Source organism: Gopherus evgoodei, chromosome 16, assembly GCF_007399415.2.
Source record: "Gopherus evgoodei ecotype Sinaloan lineage chromosome 16, rGopEvg1_v1.p, whole genome shotgun sequence".
Taxonomy (NCBI): Eukaryota; Metazoa; Chordata; order Testudines; family Testudinidae; genus Gopherus; species Gopherus evgoodei.
The window spans coordinates 11,969,073-11,982,767 of record NC_044337.1 but is presented as its reverse complement, the minus strand read 5'-3'; the positions used below and the strand labels follow the sequence as shown (position 1 = coordinate 11,982,767).

General features: G+C 40.8%; 1 protein-coding gene across 8 annotated transcripts in view; it reads left to right on the top strand.

Annotated features, from left to right (window-relative positions):
• CDK5RAP2 (CDK5 regulatory subunit associated protein 2) overlaps positions 1-13,695 on the top strand; it is a 101,491-nt gene that overhangs the window by 56,437 nt on the left and 31,359 nt on the right. For 7 of the 8 annotated variants that reach the window (XM_030535114.1, XM_030535113.1, XM_030535111.1 and 4 more), the window contains 4 exons: positions 1,834-2,293; positions 4,972-5,227; positions 7,228-7,344; positions 10,562-11,165. In XM_030535114.1, the coding sequence (XP_030390974.1) occupies positions 1,834-2,293; positions 4,972-5,227; positions 7,228-7,344; positions 10,562-11,165 (1,437 nt within the window). The remainder of the gene's footprint in view (positions 1-1,833; positions 2,294-4,971; positions 5,228-7,227; positions 7,345-10,561; positions 11,166-13,695) is intronic. The other variant, XM_030535110.1, reaches the window with a different exon arrangement.

The window sequence follows — 13,695 nt, the reverse complement described above, 5'->3', positions numbered from 1 at the left end:
TGGTTCTCTGGCTGCATTCATTCTCAGAGCGGAGGTGAACTTCGAGTCATTCAGTCTGCCCTTGTGCAGTTCACTTCAAATAGAGACCTCAAGTGAGTTGCAGCTTTGAATTCATTCCACAGTATAGAACTCTCCATGCAATCCTTTTACTCTAGTTGGTCACACAGGAAAATCTACAGACAAAAGACTGCTGGAAATAATTACCTGTTCCTCAGCATGCACCCCCAAAAGAGCAGTAAAGATATAATGTTAATAATAATTTTCACTTCATCTAAAGATTTCAAAGCACTTTACCAATACAACTGATTGATAAAGGTTCACAGCATCCTTGTGAAGTAGGTAAGGATTATCCCCACTTTACAGAAGGAGAAACTGTGGCACAAATTGGTGAAAATGACTCATTCACAGTGAGTAGCTGAGTTGGAACTAAGGCCATGTCTGCACTAGGAACACTTTATGGGACAAAGCACTCCTACTGCTGTTGGAACTATACTGGCAAAGCTGTGCTTTGTACAGGTATAGAAAAAAAATCAGCCCCCACGAGTGAAACACGCTATACAACAATGACTTATTTCAGAGGTCATCAACATCATTCCTTTAGCAAACCAGCAAAGTGATGTGATGTGAGCTACCTTCCTCATGCAATGTTCTCAGTGGTCCCACCTCCAGGAGCTTAAAGCCCAAACTCTGATCCATCATGTGGCAAGCCATTAAACTGCCTATAGGCAGCTACACAAGCCCAACAGCTGTCTTCTGCATTTGAAATCAGTTCTACAGTTGGGTCTACTCAATCAGTCCTATGTTTCTACATTACTATTCAAGCCAGCCAGGAAATGTAAATGATTTTAGTCATCAAGAAAATACTGAGTGGCAGATGAGACAATATTACTGTCTTAAAAGATGAATATATAATGTTGTTTTATTTCTTAACCTTACTTAAGAGTCTGGTAATGAGCAATTCTTTCACAATCATCTTTAGCACTCTTGTGTACAATCTTTTCTGTGTCCTAGTATAAATTAACAGATTGACTATGATGAGTCTGTGCTGTTGGGTAACTTAATTCTCATTAATGGTATTAGATGCCAGAAAAAAAGACATAAAAAGCGTAGTTAGCATCCTCCATTCAAATGTCAGCTGTATAAATGCAGTTGTTTTTAAGTGCCTGTTTGTATGTTTAGTGGCACAAACTGTTCTTGATTGGACAGATTAAATCAGCTGTAGAATTTGAGGGTTGTTTATAATCTAATGTCCCTGGTTTAGCTTCTCTTTCATTTTAAAATACAGCTTTCCAAACTGTGACCTCTGGTCCACTGGTTATCTATGGAACACTTGCTGATGATCTGTGGAAAGCAAGGCTGTCACATTCTGCTGGCTGCTCCTGCTTTTTTCCAGCTTCTGCATTTTATGAAAAGACAGCTGACTATATGTGAAGGCCCAGATTTTTCAAAAGAACTCAGCACTCAGCAGCTCCCTTGTTTCCAATAGGCACTTCATTAAGATGCCTATAAGGGAGGGTAAGATCTTGAAGATCTGGCCCTACATACCGTCCTGATTTTATTTTATGTAAGCAGTTGCTGTGGTTTCCACAGGTTTGTTATATGATCACAAATGGGAGGAGGGGATGCGATCTACATGATCACAAATGGGAGAGGGAATTATCCACAAGACAATCTCTCTATGAAAAAGTTTGAGAAGCTTTGCCCTAAATCTACTGGAATCTCATAGGAGTCTACAGTATATCATGGCTCTACAAAAGTGTTCCTTAGGAGGTGTTCTTGTTTTCATAAACCAAAAAAGCAAAACATGTATTTTTTTTTCCTCCCTGGATAAAGCAGACAAGAACAAATGAAAATCGTAATTGCACTGTTAGATCATCTGAGCACAACTGAGCAAGACTGTTCAAGTGAAGATATAGAGAATAAGGATGAAAAAGATCTTAGGCAAATGATTATTCAACTAAGAGCTGAACTGAGACATTTCAAGCAGGTCAATAAAATCTTAAAGCAGCAAGTAGAATTGAAATCAACTTCTGATGGAAAAGAGAAGCTTTATCCCGATACAGCTCCACAGGTTAATAAGGATATTGAATTGTTAAAAGTGGAATTGAAAGATACAGCTACACAAACAATGACTATAGAGGGTAATGTCATGAGACTCAAACATGAAGGCAAAAGAGGCGCCTCAGAAGAAAAAACAAAATACTCAAGATTAAATGCAGAACCTCAACAGGAAAATGCATATAAGAAGGGTGAGCAGCATGAGAGCCTTTCTGTTACAAGTAGAACAAATAAAGTAAGTTTATTTGAGATTCCCTTTTTAACAGTTCAGGGCAGACGTAGAGATGAGAAAAGTGTATTTCATTTCTGAAGTGAATCTTGTTTTTCATGTAATTTGAAAAATAAGTAAAAGGGATTTGTGCCAAATATATTTAAGATAATTGTACTTACAGTACAGTGCCTTTCATCCTATGCTTCAGTGTGCTTTAGAAATATTAATTAATTAAGCCTCAAATCTCCCAGGACTTGATACCAGTAAATATTGTATCAATTTTACAGGTGAATAAATTATAGCTTATGGGTCTTGATTTTCTACTGCCTTTTTAGTTGGTATAGTTGTTCATGAGAATGTAAAGTGTTTGTGAAAGTATACCATTCTGACTTGGTACTGTTTTAAGTCTAGGCAGAGAATTAGGCCTGGAGAATTGAAGAGACTCCTAATATCTCACAACAAGCAGTCCTGAGTCGAGTCCTCTGCTTTAAATGAACTTTTTACATTGCCGCTTATTCTTAGACAAGTACAGCGACATTTTCTAAGCTGGCCTCTAAAACTGGGTACTCTAATTTTTGAGTGCAGAGTACATTTGCATGTGTAAGTCAGGTGTTGGACACCTAACTGCCTGATCTGCACATGCATATAGCTTATGACTAGAAAAATTGTGCATACATTAGTGTGAAAAAATGTGTCTACAAAAATGTATACATGTATAGTTGCATCAGCAACTTTAGAAGCTGTGTTGAGGCCACTTTGAAGATTTAGCCCTCGTGCAACAGACAAGCACAACTTTTGGTACTGTGGGCTACTAATAGAGAATTTGTAACCTCTTCTGCATAGGGAGTAGCCTGTGTGTTTGTATTGATTAAGAGGTTTCTCTGGGATAGCAGTATCAGCAGCTCATTATTTTTTTCTGGATCAAGCCCTAACATAGAACTGAAAAAAGTTCAGGGTTATTAACACTTTTTTTTGTTAGCTTCCTTATTTTAATAAAAAACAATCAGCACTGGATTTATTTTCCAGCCTCCAAGTGATATTGTGTTCATATGTACCAAAGGAATTGAGTGTATCATTAGGAAAATGGAACTTACACAATTTAAAATAATAACAAGCAAAGACTATAATTGCTAGGAAATGAATGTGGAAAAATATTGCAGAATACAAAATAATAAAAGAAATTACAGCACTCATGATGCTGGTGGAGCTACTACATAACAAAAGGAGTAAATCAGATGTATTTGAAAATATTATTATTGATTTTTATTATTATTGCACACAATTCTGTAGCATTCATCAGCATAGAGTGAGAGTTCTCAGTTCTGAGATCTCACTGTCACTGTTTCGCTTCTCCAATTTGGACAACTAGGACGCATTTAGGGAAAGTCCCCAAAAGGTGCCAGGATGAAAATGTGTCAATAGATTATTAATTACGAGACTTAAAACAAAACAAAAAATCTAATAACGCTACAATAGCAGTGTTGGGGTGAAGAGAGGAGGAAATGAAGTAAATACCTTCTGGACTTTGTAGAGCAGGGGTGGGCAAAATTTTTGGTCCGAGGGCCACAACTGGGTATGGAAATTGTATGGTGGGCCATGAATGCTCAGAAAATTGGGGTTGGGGTGTAGGAGGGGGTGAGGGCTCTGGTTGGGGGTGGTTGGCTCTGGGGTGGGAACAGAAAGGAGCTGTTCAGGGTGCAGGAGGGAGCTCTGGGCTGTGGCAGGTGGTTGGGATGCAGGAAGAGGGATCAGGGCTGAGGCAGGAGGTTAGGGCATGGCAGTGGGTCAGGGATGTAGGCTCCAGGCAGCGCTTACCTTAAGCAGATCTTGGAAGCAGTGGCATGTCCCAGCTCCAGCTCCTATGTGGAGGTGCAGCCAGGTGGCTCCACGTGCTGCCCCGTCCGCAGGTGCCGCACCTGGAGTTCCTATTAGCCACAGTTCCTGGCCAATGGGAGCTGTGGGAGCGGTGCTTGGGGTGGAGGCAGCACGCTGAGCCTCCTGGCGACCCCTAAACATAGGAGCTGGCAGAGGGGGAACAGCCTGCTGCTTCTGGGAGACTTGGCACGCATGGGTGGAGTGGTCTCTGACCCTGCTTCCCGGCTGGAGTGCGGGAGCAGAGCAAGCCCCAGACCCTGCTCCTCAGCAGGAGCTTGAGGGCTGGATTAAACAGGCTGGAGGGCCGGATGAAGCCCCCGGGCCGTAGTTTACCCACCTCTGTTGCAGAGGGTTGAGAGGATTCTCTGTGGAAAGAAACAAAGAGTTAGAGGAAAGGCACAGAGACCCAAAAGGAACTAGTGGTTAGAGAGGACAAATGAGATGGGTATATATTCCTCAAAGGCGCACACAGTCTAGATTTAACAGATCTACTTTTAGATTAAAGGCCTTTACCAGTAGACAGTCAATCTTCTGTCCTGGTTCCATGCCCTAGAAGACACATGGCCACGGGGCTTTGGATTCATAAACAGCACTTACCTTTAGAAAATCGTAAGGTTCTGGGCCAGGAAGAGATCTCATTTCCCTGTGACTGCTCAAATTCTTTGCAAGGATATTGCTGTCTTGTTTCCAAGATTACATAATATAGCACTTAATTGGTATGCACAAAGTTTTACTAGTATTTTTTCCTGGTGATCTTGTTTGTTTCCCCTTACCCAGTATCTCATACCCATTACCAAACCCCATGTTTTATTGCATCTATCTTTCAGAGCGATTTCATTTATCCATTCAAGAAATCCCGTTTACCCATTCCATTAAAATCATCTAGATCATTAGGAAACATTCCCTTAACTTCCTGCACGCAGAAGCCAGACATGCATCTGCAGCACCGGCTCATGGCACTTGATGAAGGTCTGAAGGAACGTAAAATAGAAAACAAACAACTTCACAAAGAGTTATCTTTGTGCGGATCTGTAATTGAAACTGTGCAAGAGAAGGCCGAAGAAGAAAGAGTATTGGTGAGAGGTAAATAAACATTTGCATTTAAAGAGCAGATAAAATAACATCTCGTACTGCTTGAAATATTTTCTTCTTTTCTTATAGTGGAAAGGAAAAACAGATCATGTTTACATATATACAATGCTGCTTAATCTTACAATTTGCTTGGGGACAAATATATATCCCAAGAATACTTAGTGTTGGGTTTTTTTTTTGTTAGATTTGTCTTTGCAGCCAGAACATAATGCAACTTGGTATGCAATGAAAGTGCATGGTATACATGGCATAAAATACATAATAAATGATAGTCTCATAGCACATTTATATAAATACGGGTTACCCTAAATATTAATTTATATGATTCCAAGCCTAATGGGAAACATGGAGAGATGAAAGTATAGATGCATTGTTTTTGTTCATGTTTCAGAGGGGTAGCCGTGTTAGTCTGTATCAGCAAAAACGAGGAGTCCTTGTGGCACCTTAAAGACTAACAAATGTATTTGGGCATAAGCTTTTGTGGGCTAAAACCCACTTCATCAGATGCAGGGAGTGGAAAATGCAGAGGCAGATATAAATACACAGCATATACAAAGATGGGAGTTGCCTTACCAAGTGTGGGGGGGTCAGTGCTAATGAGCCAATTGAATTAAGGTATAAGTGGGCTATTCTCAACAGTTGACAGGAAGGGAGGAAAATCACTTTCGTAGCGCTAATGAGTTCAATGTAATCAAGGTGGCCCATTTCAGACAGTTGACAAGAAGGTGTGAGTATCAGCAGGGGGAAAATGAGTAGTTGTAGTTTGTATTTGTTCATGTTGCATATGTGAATATATCTGATTTACCATTGATCAATCACGGTGTCAATTTTTTTTTTCCAGTTTAGTGAGATTAATTTAAATCTAACCATAAACAAAATACCTATGGTGAAAAAGTACATTTAGCTGTAAAATCAATAAGTTGGGATGGTGGAAAGGCATGGCTAGAGGGGAAGAGAGATGTTTTAAGGATGTGAAATGAGAGAGAGTCAGAGTTTTATAAAGTATGGTGTGTTCTACAAGGGAACAGCTGTGGAGTAGAAGGCTCTCTCCCTAACAGTAATGTTGTGGAAAAGGACAGCGATGGCCCAAGTGCTTGTGAGTGTTTAAGGGAGTAGAATTGGAACAAGGGACCCTATCCCACTCCTACTAATGAAAAAACACTAGATAAGAGCAAAGTAGTAGTAGTATTAATAGATCTCAAATCACTTGACAAAGGAGGTAAGCATCATTTTGTCCATTTTACAGATGGGAAAACTGAGGCATAGATAGGGAAATGACTTGCCCCAGGTCACCAAGCAGGCCAGGAGCTGAGCCAGGACTAGAACCCAGGTATCCTGATTCCCAATCCAGTGCTATATCTACTAAGCCACGGTCTGTGAAGTAGGCAGGAGTAAAGTTCCATGGAGAATTTTAAGAATGAAAGTACCGTAGCTTTATATTGGATTCTGAAATGAAAGGGCAGCCATTGGAAGGTTGCAGTCCTTTCGTCCCCTATACTCAATTATTTATGCCAATATGGGAAGCAGTATTCTGCACTTGCTAGAATCCCAAGACCTGGGGCTCGCAAAGGTTGTAGAGAATGAAGTTAGACTCATTGCTTAAATTGGTGAAATTATTTATCTTCATTGTAAACGTACCCCAAAAATAAAAAATAAAACACTAAAAATCAATTGAATATATAATAAGTGTACTGACTGCTTGCATGTGTTCATCATGTGATGCAGAATTTTGTGGTAAGATCTTCATCTGGGGTAGGAAGCCTTGGACATTCAAATTTATAGTAATTATCTTGATTGTTTATGTATCTGAAAAATATGTGCTTAGACTGTTTGACATGATCTGCATATTTGTGTTTTTATGTTTACTACTCGAGTTCTTTATGTGACTTCCCCATTCTGAATTGTTGCCCCATCAGTTGTTTTACTATCCTACTTTTTTCTTTTCTAAGGTCACTTAGCTAAGTTTTTATTTTTTCCTTACATTTCTTTAGCTGAGTCATTGGTCAGAATGGATTGCAAAGAGATCCCGGTGGATTCGCAGGCGGCTGGATTTGATACTCATGACAAAAATGAAAATAAGATGGTCACGGATCAGAGAACCAATCAAGGTAGAGCATGGACACAAAGTGATAATGAGAGAGCAGCACTGTGAAAGCTACTAATCCTAAAATATATTGTTTTCTGTAAATAATTACAGATAATATTTAAAACCAACAAGTAATGGTAAAAAAGGGCAATTGTTTACTTAATTAGTATAGAACAATGGTCCCCAAGGTAGCATCTTACGGGTTATGTTTTTAGAAAGGTCACATGGATTTATGAGCACAGTTTCCAATAAAAAATAATGAGTTGTGTGCCTAACTCCCAAACACTGTACTGCAAACCTCCTCAGTTACTCTGATCTATTCGGTGAATTAAATAGGTTCATTAGTGTGCTCTTGCCACACTGCTATGAAATGCAAGGAGGAAGCAATAGAATGATAGCATTCTGCTTATCTGAATTATTTGAAGGCATTTGGTTTAGTTGAAACCTAACTGAATCACTCAATGAAAATGTAAATGGGGTTAATTCCATGTACTACGTGCTTCTTCATAATCCATTTGTCTTTTTGAGAGGGCTTGAATGACCTCTTTATCTAGTTGCATACAGAGTGCTGAGTAGGAAACTAATTCTGGAACCCTCACTCAGGTTAACTTTACTCATGTGTGTAGTCCCCCTGAAGCCAGTCAGTAAGAGATTGCAGGATATACATTTATTACCTGTGTGTGGTACATTAAAGTGTGCTAGCAGTTTCTGCTTTAAAGAGCAAATGCCTTGTGAAAAACCATAACAAGCATTCTAATTAAAAACAATACTACTTCCAATTTGTCTGGTTTTCACTCCCTCATATTCTTTTCAGTACGTAGGACATTTATGTGAAGACAGGATTATTGAGTTTAAGAATTCATCTGGTTTCGCTGTTTGTTCCTCACCTGAATTCACAACCTTCTGGGACATCTTAATCATTACAGCAACCAACTGCAAAGTCACAGAGGATTGTCTTTCTGGTGGAGGATAAGTAGGAGTAGCTAGTGAACTCTTAAGAAATGTATCTTATTCTTCTACTCAGGATCTCCCCATGAATCCCGGTGCAATGACGTTTGCTCAAGCGTATTGCTGTCTTGTGACTCAATAGCATTTAGAATGTTGAACAACGTAAGTAAGCAGATGCAGCAATTGCAGAGGATCATCCTGCCCTTCTGTGCACATGGGATAGATAGCGTAATGTAATTACCTAATTTCTTTCTCAACCTTGGATTCAGCTTGCAGAGTTATTTTTATTTGCTTGTGCTCATTCTTGGCTCAGGCATCCATATCCATTCCACTCCATTCTTTTTAGGAGTCCATTGAGTGAGACTTTGGATTGATTTACAGCTCAATCCTGTGAGATGCTGAGCATCTGCAATGCCCATCAGGGCCGGCGCAACCCATTAGGTGACCTAGGTGGTCGCCTAGCGCGCTAACATTTGGGGGGCGACGGCCGGATGTTTGGCCGCCGCGGTCGTCATCAGTATTGCGGGGGCGGGACCTTCCGCTGCCTCTGTTGGGGGTGCCATTTTAGGGGTGGGACCTTCCACCACCTAGGGCGCCAAAAAGGCTGCCGGCGCTCCTGATGCCCACTGAAGCCAGTGGTAGTCGATGGTGTTAAGCACATTGCAGGATTAACAAATTAGAATGAAAGATCCTTTCTGAATGTATCCACTGGTGAACAATGGGATTTTACAGTGCTGTTCCTCCTGTCAGTATTGCCTATTTCCAGTCTCTGTGAAGGAGGCTGTCGAACCTCCTTGTTATCACCTCAAGAAACTAGACAAACTCTGTGATAGCCTTAAGCCAGTATGAACAGTTGACAGACTCCTTCACACTAAATGGAATTACTATAGGGCAAGGGTAGGCAACCTATGGGACGCGTGCTGAAGGCGGCATGTGAGCTGATTTTCAGTGGCACTCATACTGCCCGGGTCCTGGCCATTGATCCAGGGGGCTCTGCGTTTTAGTTTAATTTTAAATGAAGCCTCTTAAACTTTTTAAAAACCTTATTTACATTACATACAACAATAGTTTAGTTATATTATAGACTTATAGAAAGAGACCTTCTAAAAACATTAAAATGTATGACTGGCATGCAAAACCTTAAATCAGAGTGAATAAATGAAGATTCGACACACCACTTCTGAAAGGTTGCCGAATCCTGCTATAGGGTCTTCACGGTATGTTGTCTGTAGTTGGCTTGTACAGGCAAAGGGCCGGATACACACTATCTAAGGAAAACAGAACTGATCTGTCACCAGTCCTTCAGAATCCTTCTTTATTTTATCAGCAATTTCCAGACTTAGGTTTTTCTTCATTTCCATCTGACAGTTTGCCACTGAGATCATAGGATTTATGCTTTGGGTGCCCTGCTTCTAGAACAATTTGGCTTTACCAGTATGTTATACTTGTCCAGAATATACGTGTTAGGGGCCCTAGTCTTGCTCCAGAAAGAGGGAGGTAAAGAATCTGGTGAGCTTTTGCCGAGCTAGCCTGATAGTAGGACTCAGTTTCCTGGTAATTGGAAAACTCCAGTCCCCTAGCTACTTATATGTACTCTCCCTACCCCCAGAAATGTCACACATATTATGTATAAAATTTGTACTGGCATGAATCTTTGGTGATGGCATTACCCATGAGTGGCTTAGGTAAATGTGAGTTGTTTATGGCATCCCAAATGAGTACCAATAAAATCTTTAACACTGCATAGTATTAGGGATTTTATTTAGGCCACATTTTAAAAAGAACTTATTAGACCTTCTTTTTCCAGCTTACTATTTTTATTAGTAATCTTTTAATATCCTTTGACTTTAAACTCCACTTGGCTATGTATGCATATTGGAGCTGGAGAAAAAATAAAATTAATTTTTAAGGAGTTTTTAAAAGTGTTTTGGTCTGCTTATAAATCACCGTTATAATGCCTTGTGTTTGAGGGACTCACCTTGGTGTGTTGAAAGATTTTGGACTTAGCAATAGTCACTTGTCTAGAATGGAATATAACAAGTGTAATTTTAAATCCCTACTTGGGGAGAAAGCTGGTTTTATGTATTGGAAATTGGTATTTGGAAGCTGATGGGAGGTTTGGAATGTTAGATGTGTAAAATGGATTAGTGGGCACAGATAATGAGGTCAAAGATACAAACTAAGTGCAGTTTACTTTATTCCCTTGTTGTGGAAGTGAAGAGATTTGTTCAAGTGCTGTTATGAGCCAAATGTCAAATATTAATGCTCACATACAATCCTTTTATTTTCAGAAACAGAAACGCCTCATAACATTAGCGACATAAATATTCTACATTCACTGAAAGAGCTAAATAAAGAGTTTTATTCAATGGAAAACCAGGACATTGACTCAGCTACAACAAATTCAGGTTCCAAGAGTCTGCTTTCTCTCAAACTGAGTGTACCAAGTACAGACGCATTTGATGACTATGAAGTCATAGACGACCTAGAAGAATTGAGACAAAGAATTAAGGATATGAAGTCTGAGCTTGAAAAGTACAAAATGTTCATATTTCATTTGCAGCCTACTAATCCTTTTTTGTCCAGTGATATTTTTAATATAGTTTTGAATGATGCTGAATTGCCCATTGAAGAACATGTTATACAAATGCAAGATACTGATGGACAAGAGACCCAAACATTTTCTACAGTACATCAGCAAGTGGATTATGAAATCCGCATTGAAAACCTGAATTCACAGTCTGCAGAAACACCTGATGAACAAACATCACAAAACCTTAAGCAGCTATTATTAGAAAATGAGGCTGAACTTGAAAGAGAGCAAATTGCAAATATGCATCTTCTTGATGAAGTATATCGTCTGCAAAACAAACTTAGAGAAACATCACCATCCAAGTGAGTAATGCTAACACATTTTCAGCCCCTATGAGTAAGTGCAAGCACCAGTACTGTAGGAGATAATTCCAGGGATATTCATATTTACATACCTCCACAGTGCAGTGGTGAAGGCTAAAATTCGTTAACATTAATGTAAAGTGACAGAGATTTTTACTTAGAAGTTGCCTTATAAGAACAAAAATTATTTCTACCATTAAAGAACTGCTTCTAATACATCCATATCATCCTTGTGTAGACGAGCGGATTCACCCTTGCAGCGCCTCCTGCTGGTGACTTCTGGGAATTAGCTTGGTCCCAGCCCGGAGTGCCCTATGCAGGCCAGTGATCCACCTGTCCTCTGCTGGCCCCCGGGACCTTCTCTGGACCCCGGCACCCCTTTAACTGGGTCTCCCCCCTCCCAGGGGAACCCCACCCTACTATCTCCACTTTGCCTCAGTATTGGCTACTGCCCAGTCATTGTCTAGCCCCCACGCCCTGGGGCAGACTGCAGTATCAGCCACTTATAGGCAAAGGGGTTTTGGACTTTACTCACCCTCCGGCTGTCCCTCTGCAAGCCCAGTACCTCGGAGGCCTAGAATTAGGCCCTGCAGCCTGGGGAATTGGTGGCCTAGGGCTTCCCAGCTCCTAAGGCCTTTCCCCAGCCCTGCCTTCCTCTAGGTCCCCTGGGTGAGTTCCCAAGCAGCCAGGCCTATCTCTCTCTCCAGTCAGAGAGAGACTGTCCTGGCCTTCTGGCTTCAGTGCCTCTTATAGGGGCCTGCTGGGCCTGATTGGAGCATGGCCACAGCTGAGCCCACTTTCCCCAATCAGCCCAGGCTTCAGGCCCCAGCCTACAGGCTGCTTTCTCCAGGCCCAGCCCCCTTCCCAGGGCTGCTTTTAACCCCTGCAGGGCAGGAGCAGGGGTCCACCCTGCTACACCTCCCATGATGGTTTTTATGTCACATGCCCTTCTCCCTCCAGAGGCCTGTACAAATCTTCCCTGCAGGATGCTGTCTCCTATTTGATTTCTCAAGTGAGGTTCTCCCTTTTGCAAGTTTCTCTGTGGGAGGGGATGACTTAAGTCAGATTGACAGAGACCCTGGGTTTTTTTTCTTTTTCCTCTGGAGCATGGGGCACTAGTTGCTTGCTAGTCTAAACTAGAGTAAATGGTGGATTCTCTGTAACTTAAAGTCTTTAAATCATGTGTGCAGATGTGGCCGTCCCATCTCAAAAAATATATATTGGAATTGGAAAAAGTTCAGAAAAGGGCAACAAAAATGATTAGGGGTATGGAATGGCTTTCATGTGAGGAGCGATTGATAAGATGGGGACTTTTCAGCTTGGAAAAGAAACGACTAATGGGGGATATGACTGAGGTCTGTAAAATGATGACTGATGTGTGGAGAAAGTAAATAAGGATGTGTTATTTACTCCTTCTCATAACACAAGAGCTAGGGGTCACCAAATGAAATTAATAGGCAGCAGGTTTAAAACAAATAAAAGGAAGTATTTTTTCACACAACGCACAGTTAACCTGTGGAACTCTTTGCCAGAAGATGTTGTGAAGGCCAAGACTATAACAGGGTTAAAAAAAGAACTAGGTATATGAATGGAGGATAGGTCCATCCATGGCTATTAGCCAGGATGGGCAGGGATGGTGTCCCTAGCCCGTGTTTGCCAGAAGTTGGGAATGGGCAATGGGATGGATCACTTGATGATTATCTATTTTGCTCTGTTCATTCCCTCTGGGGCACCTGGCATTGGCCACTGTTGGAAGACAGGATACTGGGCTAGATGGACCTTTGGTCTAACCCAGTATGGTCAATCTTATTTTCTTATGATTTGAGTACTTCAGTAACTCAGCCAGAAGTTATGGGTCTATTAGAGGAGGGGATGCGTGAAATTCTTTGGCCTGCAGTGTGCAGGAAGTCAGACTAGATGATCATGATGGTCCCTTCTGACCTTAAACTCTATGAGTATAAACCACAATCAATGCTCCTGGAATTTTGCAGCACTCACATTCTAATTTTTGTGGCAAAAGTAAGGAAATTCTATGTCAAATCTGAATTAGTCTGAAACACTTTTATGGGCAGTTGGCTGCCAAATTCCTGGAAACCTTCTTGGCTGTGTGTCTAAACAATATGTTGCACTTGTATACAGTAGTGTCTTCCATTCAAGTATCTGAACGCACTATACATTGAAATTAATGAATGAAGCCTTACAAAAGAAATTCAAAAAACAGTGAATTCTTCCTGTAAGCTTGGAAATTGCCTCAGTTTCTACATATGTAAAATGATGACAAGAAAGTTAAGTAGTTGATCCACAAATCAGACTGACACTCTCCATCCTAGAATCTGGATCTCCTTATACCCAATCCTGTGGTTTAGCAACAAGACACTCTTTCCCCTAGGATGGCAACAGGTGGAGCACAGAAATATCTTCAACCCTTTAGGTTTCTCCATAATTCATGATTGATGATGCTTGCAAGCCCTTGATGTGGCACTTTAATGTTAGTACCCACCTGCTCCATAAAATATATGAACTTGCATCC